Here is a 17,556-nt window from a genome sequence, read left to right on the forward strand (position 1 = left end):
GAGCACTCAGACATGGTAGCTGTTACTGTTGCCACCAGTTATACTTGGCATTTTCAAAGGAATGACCTTACAGTTATAATCTAGCAGTTATCAGAGGAATGCAGTAAGTTGATACAATTGTATGCTGACTTCAATTTAATATATACCCAAGCATAAGCCAGAGCATCACAGAAAGAAATACCTATTAAACTGATTCTTCAGAAATTAAAGCTCAGACAAAACTTACTAACATCATCTGTCCATGGTTCATGAAATATAAGGTGCAAGTACAGGATCAAGAGGAAGGCCTGACAGTACATATTATCCTAAGTTGTCAAATTTGAAAAGAAAGAAATATTCTAGAAATTCTAGGATAACAAACCTATATGATATACTGTGCAATGGTGGGAAGGCATTAGGTTACTATAAATCCTTTTGGGACAGGACCATTATTTGTGCTTATTTGCACATAAAAAAATACTTAATAAAATAACTGTTACTGAATCCACAGACTACCACCAGAGTTTTATTTGGAAGGTGTTTAAAGAGAAAAGTAATTTATAATCCTAACAGGAATAAAATGATTATTTCATTTTAATGTACTTTATGACAACTCATACTAGTCTTTGGTGTACTAAACACAGAGAACAGTTCAATTTAGGAGAAAATGGCATAATTTAAATGGAATGTTATTTGAGACATTACAATGATAATCTCTTTGCTAAATTGAAACAAATGGTAATTCTCAAGGCCAGCTTCCTTAATTATACCTCTCATTCTCAAGTAGTAATTTTGAAGCTTGTATGAAACTAAAACACCAAGACAGCAATTTTGATTGAAATGTATTTCAAGGAAACCCTACCAGGTTGTAAAAAGCCACAAACTAGCATTAAAAACATTCACTTAAAAGAGAGCTGGCTTGATGAGGGCTTGTGTTCTCCTTAGTGTGACCAGCATTACTTCAAAGGAAGAGGGGCTGAACTGCAAAGGCTGCCCTGCCAGTGACCCCCAGCCAGGAGACATGGCCTCTGCACCTGAATTGATACAGGTATGTAGAACTAAAATCTTAATCCTCACACTCCTTTAAATCTTTATCATTACAATAGATTCTAAAGTTAGAATGCAACTTTAATTCCCCCAGAGGTAGCAAACTCAAATGCTGGCAAGGCTTCAAGGCGGAAACACAGATATCAAAGTAGCCGCCAGCTGAGGCTGACTAGGAACGAGCTAGGGTGCACACATATAACCTGCAGTAGGGCTGTAGCTAGGTGAGAATTCAGGCACCATGTTCTCAGATCTGATGGTTCAAGAGAACTCAGAAATCTAGACTTTTATGAGGAATCTATTTTTAAACACTGGAACTAACTCAAAATGTGCTTTAACATCTCAAAGGGGAAAGAAAGGTCTGTAGACAACGTTCAACCCACAACCCACCAGCTATACTTTTATACCATCAGTCAGCCTCTGCTCAAATAGCTCAAATGATAGGAACTCACTCCTCTCAGAGAAGGCCCTTTTGGAATAACTCTAATATTATGGTGCTTTCACTTATATTAAAGAACTACAGAAGCTGCCTCTTGTAACTTTCACTCAGTAGAATATAAAAACAAGAATTTTATATTATCACTAGAGGCCCGGCGCACAAAATCGTGTGTGAGTACGGTCCCTAGGCCCAGCCTGCGATCAGGGCCATCTTCCCAGGCTGCTGGCAGCTGGCCCTGCCCTCTGCAGCCACCCACCCATTTCACACCCAGTGGTGGGAGCCTGAAGGCCCTGGGGGAAGGACCAAGAGGTCGGCCGCTCACCGGCCCCACCGCCGCTGCCGCCGCCACCGCTGCCACCGGTTGCCCTCTGTGTGTGGGGCGACAGGCAGGGTGGGGGGTCTTAGCCTGGCACTGCCCACATCCCCTGCCACCCACTCCGGGTCCCCATTCGTTATTGGCAATCAGAGCCTGCCGGCCAGGGAAAGGGACCAAGAGGTGGTCAGCACCTCATAGTGACTGGTCGAGCGGTCGTTCTGCCGTTATGGTTGCTGGGCTTTTATTATATAGGATGGCAATTATATTCTCCTAAGTGTTTTTCCTATCTCTTATCTCAGTTGAACTTCTCATCTACCCTACAGACAAGTACGACAGTTCAACTGGCAATCTTTTCCAGTTAAAGACAAGTATGGAAATGCTTTTGCAACTGATCTGGAGTCAATCCACTAGTTTTCAGTTACATATACTACCCAGTCTTCTAACTCTAATTTTCCATTGCTCTTTGAGTTCTGACACAAAGCCTGAGGCCTTGTAATAACCGAGATATGATATATCTAACATTCATTACTGTCAGCATTACAAAATTCCTAGAGTTTAAGTCAAACATGTTTATACCTAGTAGTGCTAGAGGGCTCAGTGGGTGGAAATCCAAAGGCATTGACATGAAACACTTGATCTTCAAACCAACCTGAAAAAACATAAGTCAAAAATCACTTTCATTTGTCCAATTCTTCTTGTTTGAAAGGACAAAACTATAGAACACAAAGCAGTAATACTAGGCTGTCATCTCATCCCTTGTCAACTAACTGCAGAAGTTGCCAGTCCCACTGAGCTAGAAAACAACTTCAGATCCAGAGACAGTCTCAGTTCTATTAAAACAAACAAACAAACAAACAAAAAACCCTCATGAAATAGAAATAGATTCAGAATTGAAACATTTCATTTTACTCACAATGCATGTGTCAATAAAGAGAGATAAGGTACCCTGATTAGGAAATCTTTTATCTTATGACCCTATGTAAAATCTGTTTTTTTCAACTTTATTGATATAACTCACATATCATACAATCCACCTTTAAAAGTATATAAAGTAAAAATTTTAGTATATTCACAAGTTGTATAACCATCACCACTGATTTCAGACTGCTTTTATCAACCCAAAAAGAAACCCGTGCCAATTAGCAGACTGAGAGTCATTTTAAGTTGTCAAAAGTATGCTTTTATAATTGCTATTCTCCCAAATTATACCATGTTAACGTATTTTAAACAATGTAGAAATGGTTTTACTGTAGAATGATGAATACTGACTTACCTTCTGCTAAGACAAAGCATGACTCTGTGTATAAACCACTATGGAACTGGTACACACAGTTGAGGAAAATAATTTTATTTCTATGCTTGAGGTAGTGATAGTCAACACACATTTTGGGCCCGACAGGACTTCTAAATAATAATTAAAGACTTAATATTTGAAACTATGGCTAGATCACACCTTAAAAAATTTTAGGTTGAAATGTAGCTATGTCTGATTCTAGGACGTAGCCTGGTAATATTGACAGTATAAATCATTCTTGGCATGTTATTAACTCCCTCAGTGATTTGTCTGGACACTCCAGATAAGAGGGAAGTAGTTTTTTTTATCTCTATTTAGGATTGTGTTTCTACAGTAAATTCCTGCACCACCACCATATGAAAGTTACACCAGGAAACCAAATAGCTAAATTTGGGAATGATATATAATCAATTTCCCTAACTTGAAGATTTAAAAAAATAAAAGAGAAGGATATAGGTTTAAGAAAATAAAAGTGAAGGATATAGCTTTACTAAGATCCAGTTGTACTGTGCCCGTCGGATCTTCCAGAAAAAATTTTCCCTAAAAACAAAAGACATATGTCCACAATTATGTAAAAATGAATACAATAATAAAATAATTAAAATACTGACAATTTTGACAACAGAATTTAGTAGGGAGTATAGTATACTTAAAAAAATCAACAATTCCTGCCCTAGCTGGTTTGGCTCAGTGGCTAGAGCGTCGGCCTGTGGACTGAAGAGTCCCGGGTTCGATTCTGGTCAAGGGCACATGCCCGGGTTGCGGGCTCGATCCCCAGTAGGGGGCGTGCAGGAGGCAGCTGATCAATGATTCTCTCTCATCATTGATGTTTCTCTCTCTCTTTCCCTCCCCCTTCCTCTCTGAAATCAATAAAAATATATTTTTTAAAAAATCAACAATTCCTAGTCTAGGCTTTGCCATTTACTAATCTGGTGACGTCAGACAAACCACTTAATTGAGACTCAGACTCCTAGATACTTAAAGAATGACCACTGAAGATCAAGAGATGGTAAGAGGACACTTGCTGGCTGCCATTGGACCTCACCAGGTGCCTTCACCTAAGAGAGTCAACAGTGTCTCCAAGAGACCAGGATATGGTCTGCAGCTTTGTTTGTCAGAAATTCAGTACGCTCAGTGCAACCAGAGGTCACTGGGAGACTAACTGCAGACTATCTGGTAGCCTGTAGAAGACACTCCTTCCAGGTGTCTCCCAGGAAACCAAATACAGATGAAAAGGCTACTTGGTGACTGAGGTATGAACCATCAATGAAGACTGTGCTCCTGCCCAGCAGGTGTGCCTCATGAGTGTTGACCCATGAACCAGAAGGTAATGGTTCGATTCCCAGTCAGGGCACATGCCCAGGTTGTGGGCTCGATCCCCAGTGTGGGGTGTGCAGGAGGCAGCCGATCAATGATTCTCTCTCATCATTAATGTTTCTATCTCTCTCTCCCTCTCCTTTCCTCTCTAAAAACAATAAAAAAATATATATTTTTAAAAAGACTATGCTCCTGTACCTCTGTAGAGATGCTATATGTAACTGACATTTCATTAATCTGAAGGGTGCACATAAAAGTATGATGCTTATTAAGTTTAACTTACCTCTTTTAACTGTGTTATCATTCCAAGAACAATTACATCTCCAATTTTGGTTGTATTGCCCAATAGGGTTTCTATTGTTTTAAGCTAAAATAAAACAAAATAAATTCTTAAAGATTGAAAATATATTCTTTTAAGAAACGAATTTTTGCCCTGGCTGTGTAGCTCAGTTGGTTAGAGTATCATCTTGATGTGCCAAGGTTGTGGGTTCAATCCCCAGTTAGGGCACATACAGGAATCAACCAATGAAGGTATTAATAAGTGGAACAACAATTGGAGTTCTTAAAAAACATGAACCTAAAGCAACACAGGAGTATAATGTACATTTAAAATAGTTTTTAAAAATTGAAATACTTAAAGATATATCTAAAGAAAAAGATATAAAATAAATAAATAAAAGTATATCAGACCTGAAACCTAAAAACTGGATTCGGTAAAAATTTCTTAGACACAATACCAAAAATATCCAATAAAAAAATATTGTTAGTTGGACTTCAACAAAATTAAGGACTTAGATTCTTCAAAAAGACAGTTAAGAAAATAAAAATAAATTTTAAAAACTGGGAAAAACATTGCAATTCACATAAAATAAATCAATCACTCAATCAATTGATCAAGCAAATAAGCAACACAGGGATACAAAGCTGCAAGAAAGGATTCCTGAGGACACCATTTTGCAGTCTCTAAAGGGAGACCACCATATAGGTATTATAAGTGTAGTTCAAATAGGGAACTTACCACCAAGGATATAAAATTAAATAGCTTGGAAAGACTGGAAAGAAAAATAAATTATTTAGCTAAGCCTTAAAGTTACTTTGGTGGAGAGGAGAAATATTGCTTCCGGACTGTGGATATCAAAGTTGCCATAGGAGACCATAAATATATATGTGTTATACAAATATAAATATATTTATTCTCATATATATTTATATTTGAGAAATATACATAATATAAATTTCCAAAAACAAACTATATGTTTTTCTCTTAATAAAAGTTAAAAGCAGAAACTATCAAATACTATAAATGTCTTGTCCTACGGTGCTGCCATCAAGCATTAATTTGAGCATGCTCTAGTATTATGGTTTTAGTATCAATGAGACTACTCATCATCATGGTTTCTCATCTAACTTGGCAGAGAATTTGATAAATCTTAAAAGAGATTCATCAGAACCTATTTGGAACCTTGCAGAAATGGTAGAGCCCAGACACAAGCAGCCAAGGAATTATCCCCACTGCAGGGTTCTGTGTGCTGGAGAGAGAAAGAGAGCCACAGACAGGCTGACAGTGATTGTGTTGCTGGAACAAAAGCGAGAGTGCTGGTTGGTAATCACTTTCCAAGGTATAAAAGTGGAAGGAGCACACATGAAGGAAACTCTCCCTTTTACCTCTGCTCCTTGGATCCCAACAGCCCTGTGGCCTGTCTGTGACATCTCATTCATTCTATAAATGTTGTTCTTTAGTGCCATATAAAGTTTTCATTCCAACTGATAGAGTACATTTTAGTTGAACAAGGGTGTGGTGATCACTAGAGGGCTGGGCTGTGCAAGGACCAGTATTTTGGAGTATGAGTGAGGGCAAAGGGTAATGCTGAGAGTTGGACAGAGCCAGTGTAGTGTATAGCAAATGGACTGGGAGGACTAGGGGTCCGTCTTGGTGCCAGAGACTCTCTGGGGGCTACACAATCCCAGGGCCTGCTTCAAAGAAGGAAGTCAATGCTTTTAATAGAGATTTGCAGGACTCATGGACTTTATCAACAGTGGGCATGCACAGGTCAGTTGGCTAGTCAAACAGTTACTAGTGGTTAATTTTCATTAAAAATTCAGTAAATTATAATAAGCAGTAAATATTAAATTTGTATACTTACACCCCCTAAATAACTAGAATAATGTTCTAACCTGGAATTTGCTTCCGCTTTCATCAGGGTGAGAACCTATCACTGGAGGAGTAAATAATTCATGTCTGTGGGTCCTCTATAACAAAGAAAGATTCACATGAATTACTGAAGCAGACATTTAAAACTAAGACTCATTAAAATAGTGCCCTGAAAAAACACTGTCCTTAAATTAATGTTTGTTATCTATTTTCAACAAATTTGAAAACCCACATAACTTAATGTAGAAATCTAGAAATATAATTTTTAAAATAAAAATAAAATTATTTTTTAAAAATTGAAAGGTCTATTGTATACCTGGCAGCAGCACACTCGGCCTAGGGATGTGAAGACAACAAACCAAGTTGTCATCCTCAGAGCATGGGGCTAGTGAGAGAGAAGTAGCGCCAACAGGTCACAACACAAAAAAGGACCCTTGGCAGAGGGGCCATTTAACAAGATCCTAAATGATAAAAAAATAAATAAATAAATAAAGATTTTGCTAGTAAGAATCAAAGGGAGGCTGAGACAAGACACTTCAGGCAAAAGAAGGGGTGTGTCACAAGAACGAGTTATGAGAGTAAAGGAGTATTTAGGAACTATTGCAAAGTTTAGTACAGTTAGAGCCTGAGATGCGCGAGGCAGAATGTCAGACAAGGCAAGAGATTAGTTGGAGCCTCTGTTTGGAAAACCCTTCTTCCCCCAGTGTCGGTCCATGTAGTTTAGGTAGAGTTGGTGCCCCTTCCCCTTTCTATAGACAGGCCACCAAGGCCTAATGAATCAAAGTACTCCATCTCTTTGACCATTGATTGTCTCAGGATTAAGCAAGGGCCTCAAGCTGGGCCAAAAAGAGATTATTGCTAAGGTTACTAGTAGCCATCTCTGTCACCTTATAGGTAGAACTTGTTAGAAAGTAAAATCAAATTTAAAAATTGCGGGGAGATGAATAGAGGTAGATGTCTTATGATATTGTATGAGCACCTGGATCCAGTCATGCTTGATACAGGTGGAGCCCTAGACTTCTCCATAATACAAGCCAATAAATTCCTCTTTCTGTTTTAGTCAATTTGCATTTCTGTAACCTCTAATAAAAGAGTCCTGACAATACAGACTTTGTATGCCAAACCAAGAAGCTTATCTTATAGACAATGGAAAACAAAGATTTTGAAGTAGAATAATGATGAAATCAGGTTTGCTTTTAGGAAGGCAACTGTGATGAAAATGCGAATGGACTAAAATAAAATGTAACGCTTTAATTTCACAGATGAGGAAAAAAATACTCAAAGGGTTAGTGACACACCCAAAAGAATATAGTAGGCTTGAAGACACAATTTAAAAAAAAAAAAAAAAAGAGAAACGGGACGCTACTGGGCTTGAGAGGCTGTTTGCAGAGTGAGCTAAAGATGAATACCAGAGGACTTGGATCTCAGCTAAAGGACAGTATTCCAGTTACTGAGCTATCAGCAAGTGGACCTTTTGAAAGTCATGATCTTCTTCGAAAAGATTTTTCTTGAGTGAAAAATGAACTTTTGCCCAGTCATCCTCTTGAATTATCAGAAAAAAATTTCCAGCTCAACCAAGATAAAATCAATTTTTCCACACTGAGAAACATCCAGGGTCTCTTTGCTCCACTAAAATTGCAAATGGAATTCAAGGCAGTGCAACAGGTTCAGCGTCTTCCATTTCTTCCGAGCTCAAACCTTTCACTGGATATTTTGAGGGGTAATGATGAGACTATTGGATTTGAAGATATTCTTAATGACCCATCACAAAGTGAACTAATGGGAGAACCACACTTGATGGTGGAATATAAGCTTGGTTTACTGTAATGCAGTGAGCTGACCATGGAAATGGAGGGGCTACATCTTGTTTATAGTCGTCTTTTTACTATAATTTTATGTATACAACATTAAAAGTACTGACACATGAAAAAAAAAAGAGAAATGTATTTACTAAGCATCTTCCCTGTGAAAAGCACTGTGCCAGATGGGGCAGAGAAAACAAACAAGGAGCCTGCAGTTTGATGACAGGGATAAGCACCCCAAATGCAAGGTGGGGCCAACTCTAGTAAGTGACGGAGGGGAAACACTGAGTAGCCAATGGTTTAAAACAGAGATTTAAACCATTGCAACAAACTGGAGATCAAGAAGAGCCTCAGGAAAGAAGAGGAATTTGAGAAGAGCCTTCCCAAAGTAGGAGGGTTTCAACCAGAGATAAGAAGGAAGAGTTGTCTAGGGAGTGAACAGTCTAAGCAAAGTCACAGAAAAGAGGAAGAAACAAACAATAATTCCAAACTTCAGTTTTGGCTCTAGCACAGTATGATTAGAGGATAAGTAGAGATTAGTTCAAAAACATGTGACAGATCTCAAGTATCCTATCTCATAAAGAGGTAATATGCAAACTGACCATCACTCCAACACACAAGATGGCCACCACAAAATGGCCGGGAGTGGAGGGCAGTTGGGGCGACCAGGCCGGCAGGGGAGGGCAGTTAGGGGGTCCCAGATTGGAGAGGGTGCAGGCGGGCCTGAGGGACCCCCCCCCCCCCCCGCACAAATTTCCTGCACCGGGCCTCTAGTTAAGTATAATTTGTATTTAATTCAATAGGCAGTAGATTTCCTGGAAAGAATTCTGTTCAAAGTCATGACATGATCAGAGCTCCATCTCAAGAAGATCAACCTGGAACATTATGTAGGTGATGGAAGCAGGAGAGAACAGACATCTTCAGTGCTCATTCTCTTCAATCTTTTCACTGCTTATGCCTGCTGCCATTTCTCTCCTTAAAACTTTGTGCTTCTGCCTTATAACACCATCCTAGCATGGCCCCCAAATTCTATCCTCTTTCCTTTTCTATTGCCTCTCCTCTCAGGATCTCACACCTAAATAGTCCATCTATTACTACAAGCAGATGCACCGTTTATCTCTCTCTACCCAGATGGCTTTCTTTAGTCAGACATAACTTTTACCTGATACCCTACTATAACCTTAACTCAAATGTTTAAAACAGAACCTGTCATCATCTTCTTCAAACATTATCTTGTTCCTATTTGTTAACATATTACCATTATTCTACCATCCTACTCTCTCAGATTCAAACCCTTAACCATCTTTGAGTCTTCACTCTCTTCCTTCTCCTTCACATCCAACCAGTCACCATGAAGTATGGCTTTCACTGCCCCAGTGCTATCCCCTCTGTCTACTCCACTCACCATTTCCTTCATCCTGGCTATCTTTTATGCCAGGACTAATACCACAAGCTCTTGTGAGTCTCCTCTTACCCTCTAACTCACCCTAAAATCTGCTGGTAAAGGAAGCTGAGATTGAGTCTCTCTCTCTGGTATTCCAAGGCTCCTTGTACCAAGAGGACAGAGTCCTAACTCCCGAGTGCCATCCAAGGCACTCCCACAATTTGGCTCCCAAGTACCTTTCCAAAGTTATCCCATAATGCTCCTCTTCATGAGCCTTCCTCCCCACACAAAGTGGCAGAGTCCATTTTTAACTTTTGCTGTGCCTCTGTTCACACTGTTACCACTACTACCTTTCCCCCAATGCCACAAGAGCAAAACAATCAATGTCCATGTCAAGTGCCATAGCTTCCTTGAAGCCTTCCCTGGTTTTTCCATTGAATGCATTTTATTTGAATCTCTTTTATAGCAAGTATAAAATTGTACTTTATATTTTATTTGTGCGAATGTCTTTAACTTCATAGACTACAAGCTGCTTGAAGCTGATATACTAGACTATATCAGGCAAAGGTTGGGCTCCAGAATTAGACTAACTGGATTAAAACCTTGTCTCTACTTCCTAGATGTCATATTTGGGCACGTTTCTAAACTTCTCTAGATCTCAGTTTCCTCATTTGTAAAATGGGAATAATAGCATTTATACATTGATATTATGATGATTAAATAAGGTAAATAATGTCTATAAAGTGATAAACAGTGCCTAGCATATCAAAAACATATAATAGCCCTAGCTGGTTTGGTTCAGCCAATAGAGCATCAGACTGTGGACTGAAAGGTCCAGGGTTTGATTCTAGTAGGGCACATGTCTTGGTTGCAGGCTCGATCCCCAGTAGCGGGGGTGCAGGAGGCAGCCGATCAATGATTCTCTCTCATTGATGTTTCTATCTCTCTCCCCATCTCCTTTCCTCTCTGAAATTAATTAAAAAACAACACATGTAATAAATGTTAGCTACTATTTTTAAAAATATATATTTTATTGATTTGATTTTTTTACAGAGAGGAAGGGAGAGGGATAGAGAGTTAGAAACATCAATCAGCTGCCTCCTGCACACTCCCTACTGGGAATGTGCCCGCAACCAAGGCACATGCCCTTGACCGGAATCAAACCTGGGACCCTTGAGTCCACAGGCTGATGCTCTATCCACTGAGCCAAACCGGTTAGGGCAGTTAGCTACTATTTTTATCATCATCATGATTGCTAAGGTATCTTTTTTATTTCTGTATCCCTTACAAGGTCTCAAACATAGGGAGCCCAATAAATGTAATGAATGACAAACTTTAGACTACAAAATTCCATCCTTTTATTATCCTCAAGTCTTACCTAAGCTGAAACAGTGTCTTTCTCCACCAACTTACCTGGTGTAAAATGGTGTAGCGTTCACGAAACAGCTCTGCTTTATCTCTTGCTGTTCCAAATAAATTTGGTTTAGGGTGATTGGTCATTAATAGACTATAAAAAAAAAAAAAGGAATCCCTACTCAAGACTTCTGAAAATAATGTACATTTGGAAATTGTTTAAAGTCAATGGATGGAATACTTACGGAAGAAATTTTTTTCTTTCTGAATTGTACACAAAGCGTGGAATATCAAATGCTCCTATGATATTGAAAATATGTTCTCTGAAAAACATCCCACAAAAACATAGACCTGATTTACTAAAACATAAGCATTTTAGATGAACATGAAAACTTGCATAATAATCTTACATACATATATACTTTTTACAGGTCATACACACAATATCTTATACTGTCAAAAAATACAGAGTCAAAGGTTAGCTTGTGCATTTTCCTCTCTAAACACAAGAAAGCACTGCCAATATTCTCAAGCAAAGAAAAAAACTTAGTCGGGTTAACTTCTAATTAGGACTGTTACATGTTGAAAAAGAACATTTATGTATAAAATAGTCACATCTGAAAAAATTTTCCCCTATGAACTACTTTTATGAGCTACAATATTATTAAAGGATATGATTAATTTTCAATAATTTTTTATTCAAAATTATGCAAAAGTATTCCAGAAAAAGATGTAAAATAGAAAAGGAACTCCCCCAATTTCTGGCCACATCTTTGAGACATACAATTAGAGAAGGAAAATGAACAAAATAATTTTACTTTCAGGTACTTATATTATGTTAACAACATAAACATGTTTGAAAGAGGTTTAAAAAAAAAAGTCATAGCACTATTGCATAAATATTCCAACAAAAAAAAAATCTTCCCTAAAATGATATCTGTTTATCTCCAAAATTGAAAACGGTAAAAAAATGTTCATGCTACCATGGTGGTAGCACTAAGTATAGAGTAGCAGAGAATCCTGGACTTGAGGAAAACCTAGAATGCAAGCACAGCTCCACTATGTTCTAGTGGATCAATCTTGACAAGTTATTGAACTCATTATGGCATTTCTCCATCTAGAGAAATGAGAGCCTCTCTCGTGCTATACGATGACTTTCTGACAATTGAAGTTACAAAGATTATTTACCATTCAGTCCCCACTGGACCTCTACATTGGCTGACTAGAGCATATAAACAGCTAGACAGAAATAACTGGTAACTTTAATGCCTATTTTATGATTATCATCCTTACACTTCTAAACAATCATTTAAAATTTTAATTGATGGCTTTAAGAGCACGTCACTGTACTCTAGTACTTTAAATAATGAATTTCCAAGGATAAAGTTAAAATTCCACGATTTCTCTATTGTTTTAGCAGCTCTTTGTTCTGATAGGAAACTAAAACGACTGACCAAAATAAGAGTAATGAGTCCTTTCAATGATCTCATTGCCCCGAATAGAAAAAAATTGTTAAAGTTAAAACCCAGATGTTTTTCTCTCAGTTAAACCTTGTGAATTTGCAAAGAAGTATCACATTCAAAAGGAGGAAAGAAAGAGGGCCACTCAGGGAAATAAAACCCATGAAAATGACTGCCATGTAAATTCCTAAGCTCTAGTAGCACGAGATGGGGACAGTCATAAAACTGAGGTTCTACCTCATTTGCCATCCACCATGTGACCCATGTTAAGTCTTTGAACTTCTCTAGGTTCAGTACTTTCCTGAGAGCTAAAGTCAGTTATACTTTTGAATATTCAATTCAATTCATTCATAACCTACAGAATATAACATTGGATAAGAGGTAAAAATGGTCATGATACAAACAACACGATTACCTCAAATCCTAGGAAAAAATAGTAAAGACGAGTTGTTTGATAATGAGGTTTTAATGCAGACTATCACTTTAAAGGAAACACTAGGAAATAACCACTACAGAATTGTTGACCACTAATTAATTTCCCCAAGAAAATAATTTTTAGAAAGCACCTCCAACATTGGGGAAAAGTTCATTTTTTCCACATACATAGTTTCATCTACCGACTGACTGCATTCCTGGACTGCTGCCTCCACTACAGATCGTTCAATCATGTTGGATGACACTGAAAAAAGAATTTCAAAGTCAAGTTTTAAAAATTAGTTCTTCCCACAGATTGCTTTTTTCCTACAAATAATCTGCAGACACTAATGCAGAGGTTCTCATTACACAGTTTTCAGGAGGAAAAAAAGTATTAGGTCAGAACATTAACAAAAGTCACAATTTAAATACCTTAACTGTATCTTACTGTTGTAAATGTTGTTTAGTAATATTGTAAGCTCCTAGGTTTAATAACTTCATATTAGTATAACTTTTTATCACAAGTGCTATATTTTAGTAGCCATGATAACAATAATAACAATAACAGCTACCACTTATTAAGCCCTTAGTAAATGTGTGTTTGGCACTATGCTCAGTACTATATAAGCATTCTCCTATTAGAGAGATATTCTATAAGATTAATGTCCATATGCCCATATCTTACAGATGAGGAAAGTGCAACTTTGAGAGGTTGAACAACCTGACCAACAGCATAACTAGAACAGCAACACAAACTGAAGCCTGATTCTACACTGGGTGTCCTTAACCACTTTGGTATGTTCTCAGGCAAAATACCATGTGCCATCTTAATTTTACAAATACCAATTTTTAAAATATAACCATTTTCTGAATTTTCAAACTGTAAATAATTTTTGAAAGCAAAATTATATTTAAAATTCTGCCTTTACAGTAAAATCTCAAACATTTCTCATAGCAGTATTTTTTCTAATATATCTCCTTGGGCAGTGGAAACAAAAGAAAAAAATAAACAAAAAAAATAAACAAATAGACTACATCAAACTAAAGAGTTTTTGCACAGCAAAGGAAACCATCAACAAAATGAAAAGACAACCCACTGAATGGGAGAACATATTCTCCAACGATACATCTGATAAGGGGTTAATATCCAAAATTTATAAAGAACTTATAAAACTCAACACCAAACACACACACACACACACACACACACAAATATTTCAATTACAATGGGCAAAAGACCTGAATAGACACTTCTCAAAAGAGGACATACAGGTGCTCAAAGTCACTAATCATCAGAGAAATGCAAATTAAAACTACAATGAAATATCACCTCACAACTGTCAGAAATGCAATCTATAATAATAAAGCGTAATATGCTAATTAGACCAGATGTCCTTCCGAACGTCCTTCCAGACGACCTTCTGGACGAAGCCGGGCCTGTGAGGGAAGCCCGGGTCCCAGGTGCCTGCCGGCGGCCGGAGGGAAGCCCAGTCCCAGGTGCCAGAGGGAAGCCAGTGCCGGCAGCTGAGGGAAGGAAAGCCTACTCTTGCACGAATTTCGTGCATCGGGCCTCTAGTCATCAATAAGTCAACAAACAAGTGTTGGCAAGGGTGTGGAGAAAAGTGAACCCTTGAGCACTGTTGGTGGGAATGCAGATTGGTACAGGCACTGTGGAAAGCAGTATGGAATTACCTGAAGGAAAAAAAAAAATGGAACTGCCTTATAACCCAGTGATCCTACTTCTGGGAATTGCAGTGTTATTTACAACTAGGGGCCCGGTGCACGAAGATTTGTGCACTGGGGGTGGGTTCCTCAGGCCGACCTGCACTCTCTGCAATCTGGGAGCCTCAGGGGAGCCCTCTCCAATCCAGGAGTTTCTGTCTGTATTTGCAATCATATGAGCGAATTGTCCGAGACCCCCCCTAACCCAGTTTGGTTTGTTGCTCAAAGAATAATAGAGGCATTTTTTTTTCTTTGTTTCATTGGTGGAGATTTCCTGGAATTTTTAGGATACCTTCCCTTTAATTTTTCCTAGACACTCTGATTTTACTTATGTCTCTCACCTTTGCTTTCCCTCCATCCCCCACCACAGCAGTAACTTGCTCCAGGCTCACTTTGCTCTAGTGTCTAGGAGATCCATCTGCCACCAGAACTATGATTCCCAGCAGTCCTGGTGCTCCCCACACTCTCGGCTTCCGCTTCTGGTCCTGGGGCTGCTACCAGAACTACTATTCCCAGAATTCCTGGTGCTCCCCATGCCCTTGGTTTTCCCTTCCTGCTCTGTCTCCATCCCATGGCCTCCCACTCTGCCAAGTCCTCCAAGCCGCCAGCTCTCCCTCTCTGCTCTCCGTCTGGCGGCTTGGGGAGCCAAGTTCCCCAAGCCGCTCCACTCTCTGCCGGCTCTCCCACTCTGCTCTCCGCCCAGCGGCTTGGTGGAGCAACCGAGGGAGCCACGTTCCCCCAAGCTGCCGGCTCTCCCGCTCTGCTCTCCGCCCAGTGCTTGTGTATGCAAATTAATCCGCCATCTTTGTTGGTTAATTTGCATACTCGCTCCTGATTGGCTGGTGAGTGTAGTGGAGGGACAGTCAATTTACATGATTCTCTTTTATTATATAGGATAGCCAAGATTTGGAAGCAGCCCAAGTGCCCATAAGTAGATGAGTGGATAAAAAAGCTGTGGTACACTTACACAATGGAATACTACTCTGCTGTAAAAAGGAAAAAAAAGTTACCCTTTGCAATAGCATGGATGGACCTGGAGAACATTATGCTAAGTGAAATACACCAGTCAGAGAAAGACAAGTACCATATGATTTCACTCATATGTGAAATTTAATGAACAAAGTGAACTATCAAGCAAAATAGAGACTGACTTATAGATAGAGAGCAAGAGACAGCTCTGGTGGTGGTAGTGGTCAGGTGCTGTAGGGTTAGAGGGATTGAGCAAAAAAGGAAAAAAAAGGAGAACTCATGGACATGGACAACAGTGTAGTGATGGTGGGGTAGGGAAAGAGGGAAGAGGGTTGAAGAGGGGATGGAAAAAACAAAATAAGATTTTTAAAAAAATCTACCTTTAGAAGTGAAAATGAGATATACAGTAATTTCTCCTATAGCATAGAACATGTTTCTTCCTTTTTAATTAAGAAACTGACATCTATCCACCATATGAGAGCAAGCTACATCCTCTTCTCTCCTTCAGTGCTCCAGAAACAGTGAACTTTTTTTTTTTTTTTTAGAAGAGCATTTCTCCTTTGTAGGCCTATACTTGTGGCAAAAAGTTAAGTACTTAACGAAAAGATCCCTGAAGAAAGGCTGAAGCAAGAAGGGAGTTAGCCTGGCTCACTTTTTCCCCTACCCCCAACATTTAGGGGTACTTAAGTAAGACAAAGTTATAGGCCTGCAGCGAGACAAAAGTGACCCTAAAGGATCAGATCAAAATCAGAAGTTAAGTGCAGAAATATGGAGGCGACAGCTCTATGACGGGGAAGAACTGTAAGAGTCTCTGGGGAATGCACTGAGGTTCCAAAGGAACTAGAAGTTACCCCTTGGGAAGAAGTGCTACCAGGGGTATGTCCCATAAGGCTGGGACATCTTCATACTGAATCCTCAACTTCTACTCAAATCTCTAAGTCTGTTAAGGATATAGAAGTATACTAACAATTTAAGAGCTATCAGAATGTTACTTACAGGGTTGCTTTTCAACTGCATCAATGATCTTTTCCAGTGCATCTTCAAGCTCTACTTCACTGATAGACTGAAGAGCTTCTGTGAGGTACTTAATAGCGTCACTGATAAGAGATGGAAAGAAAAGATGAGGCAGGTCATTGGTAATTAAGGCTAAAAGTTTTATGACAAAATAGCAAACGCTCATCAAAATGGCATTGAAATTAAGATCCACTCACTCTCTGCAGGAGTACCCACCTTTCCTGCACTTTCTAAACAAATTATTCCTTCTATCCCCTGTCAACATAACCTTTATTTATTTATTTATTTATTTATTTATTTATTTATTATATAGCAAAGGTGGACATTTATTGAAGAACAAGTACAGACTCCCATGTGGAGAGAGGAAAGAATCTCACAGCACAAACTCCCACGTGAGGAGAGTCCCAACCTAACTGTTCTTAAAGCCCCAAATCACATCCTCCTTTTAAGAACCCTTCCTAGCCCAGCCAGTGCTGCTCAGCAGTTAAGCGTTGACCCAGGAACCAAGAGGTTGCCGGTTTGATTCCTGGTCAGGGCATATGCCTGGGTTGCAGGCTTGATCCCCAGTAGGAGGTGTGCAGCAGGCAGCCGATTGATGATGTTCCTCTCTCATTGATGTTTCTATCTCTCTCTCCTTCTCCCTTCCTCTCTCTCTAAAAATCTATACTAATAAAAGGGTAGTATGTTAATTAGACTGGCAGTCTTCCAGACGACCTTCAGGATATCCTTCCCAACAAAGCCGGGCCCAGGCAAAGCCGCCTGCCTGCGGTCCCGGGTGCCAGCGCCTACAGCTGCAGCCCAGGAGACAGAGAAAAGCCTGCCACCTGGGAGATGGAGAAAAGCCGTCAGCCCCTTGGTCCCAGGCGTCAGCCCCTGTGGCCCTGGAGACAAAGAAAA

The 17,556-nt window shown here is 39.2% G+C and overlaps 1 protein-coding gene, 1 long non-coding RNA gene and 1 pseudogene across 18 annotated transcripts in view; 2 read left to right on the forward strand and 1 right to left on the reverse strand.

Moving 5' to 3' along the window:
- The window catches only part of POLE2 (DNA polymerase epsilon 2, accessory subunit), a 39,975-nt gene that overhangs the window by 19,557 nt on the left and 2,862 nt on the right, over positions 1-17,556 (reverse strand). For 6 of the 17 annotated variants that reach the window (XM_023753064.1, XM_023753059.1, XM_023753055.1 and 3 more), the window contains exons 2-10: positions 16,642-16,742; positions 13,144-13,219; positions 11,326-11,403; positions 11,141-11,234; positions 6,565-6,639; positions 4,673-4,756; positions 3,556-3,612; positions 3,052-3,100; positions 2,355-2,427 (exon numbers count right to left, since the gene is read on the reverse strand). In XM_023753064.1, coding sequence (XP_023608832.1) covers positions 2,355-2,427; positions 3,052-3,100; positions 3,556-3,612; positions 4,673-4,756; positions 6,565-6,639; positions 11,141-11,234; positions 11,326-11,403; positions 13,144-13,208 — 575 coding nt within the window. In that variant the 5' untranslated portion in view covers positions 13,209-13,219; positions 16,642-16,742. Of the gene's footprint in view, positions 1-2,354; positions 2,428-3,051; positions 3,101-3,555; positions 3,613-4,672; positions 4,757-6,564; positions 6,640-6,857; positions 7,003-11,140; positions 11,235-11,325; positions 11,404-13,106; positions 13,220-16,641; positions 16,743-17,556 lie in introns of those variants that run through there. The other 11 variants (XM_023753068.1, XM_023753069.1, XM_023753066.1 and 8 more) reach the window with 11 other exon arrangements.
- LOC111825812 lies at positions 628-4,082 on the forward strand. Its single transcript, XR_002828979.1, has 3 exons — positions 628-1,027; positions 2,078-2,146; positions 3,984-4,082. It is a non-coding gene; the product is annotated as an uncharacterized LOC111825812 (long non-coding RNA).
- LOC102442445 lies at positions 7,899-8,477 on the forward strand (annotated as a pseudogene).

The sequence above is a fragment of the Myotis lucifugus genome, unplaced genomic scaffold (assembly GCF_000147115.1).
Source record: "Myotis lucifugus unplaced genomic scaffold, Myoluc2.0 scaffold_41, whole genome shotgun sequence".
Lineage (NCBI taxonomy): Eukaryota > Metazoa > Chordata > Mammalia > Chiroptera > Vespertilionidae > Myotis > Myotis lucifugus.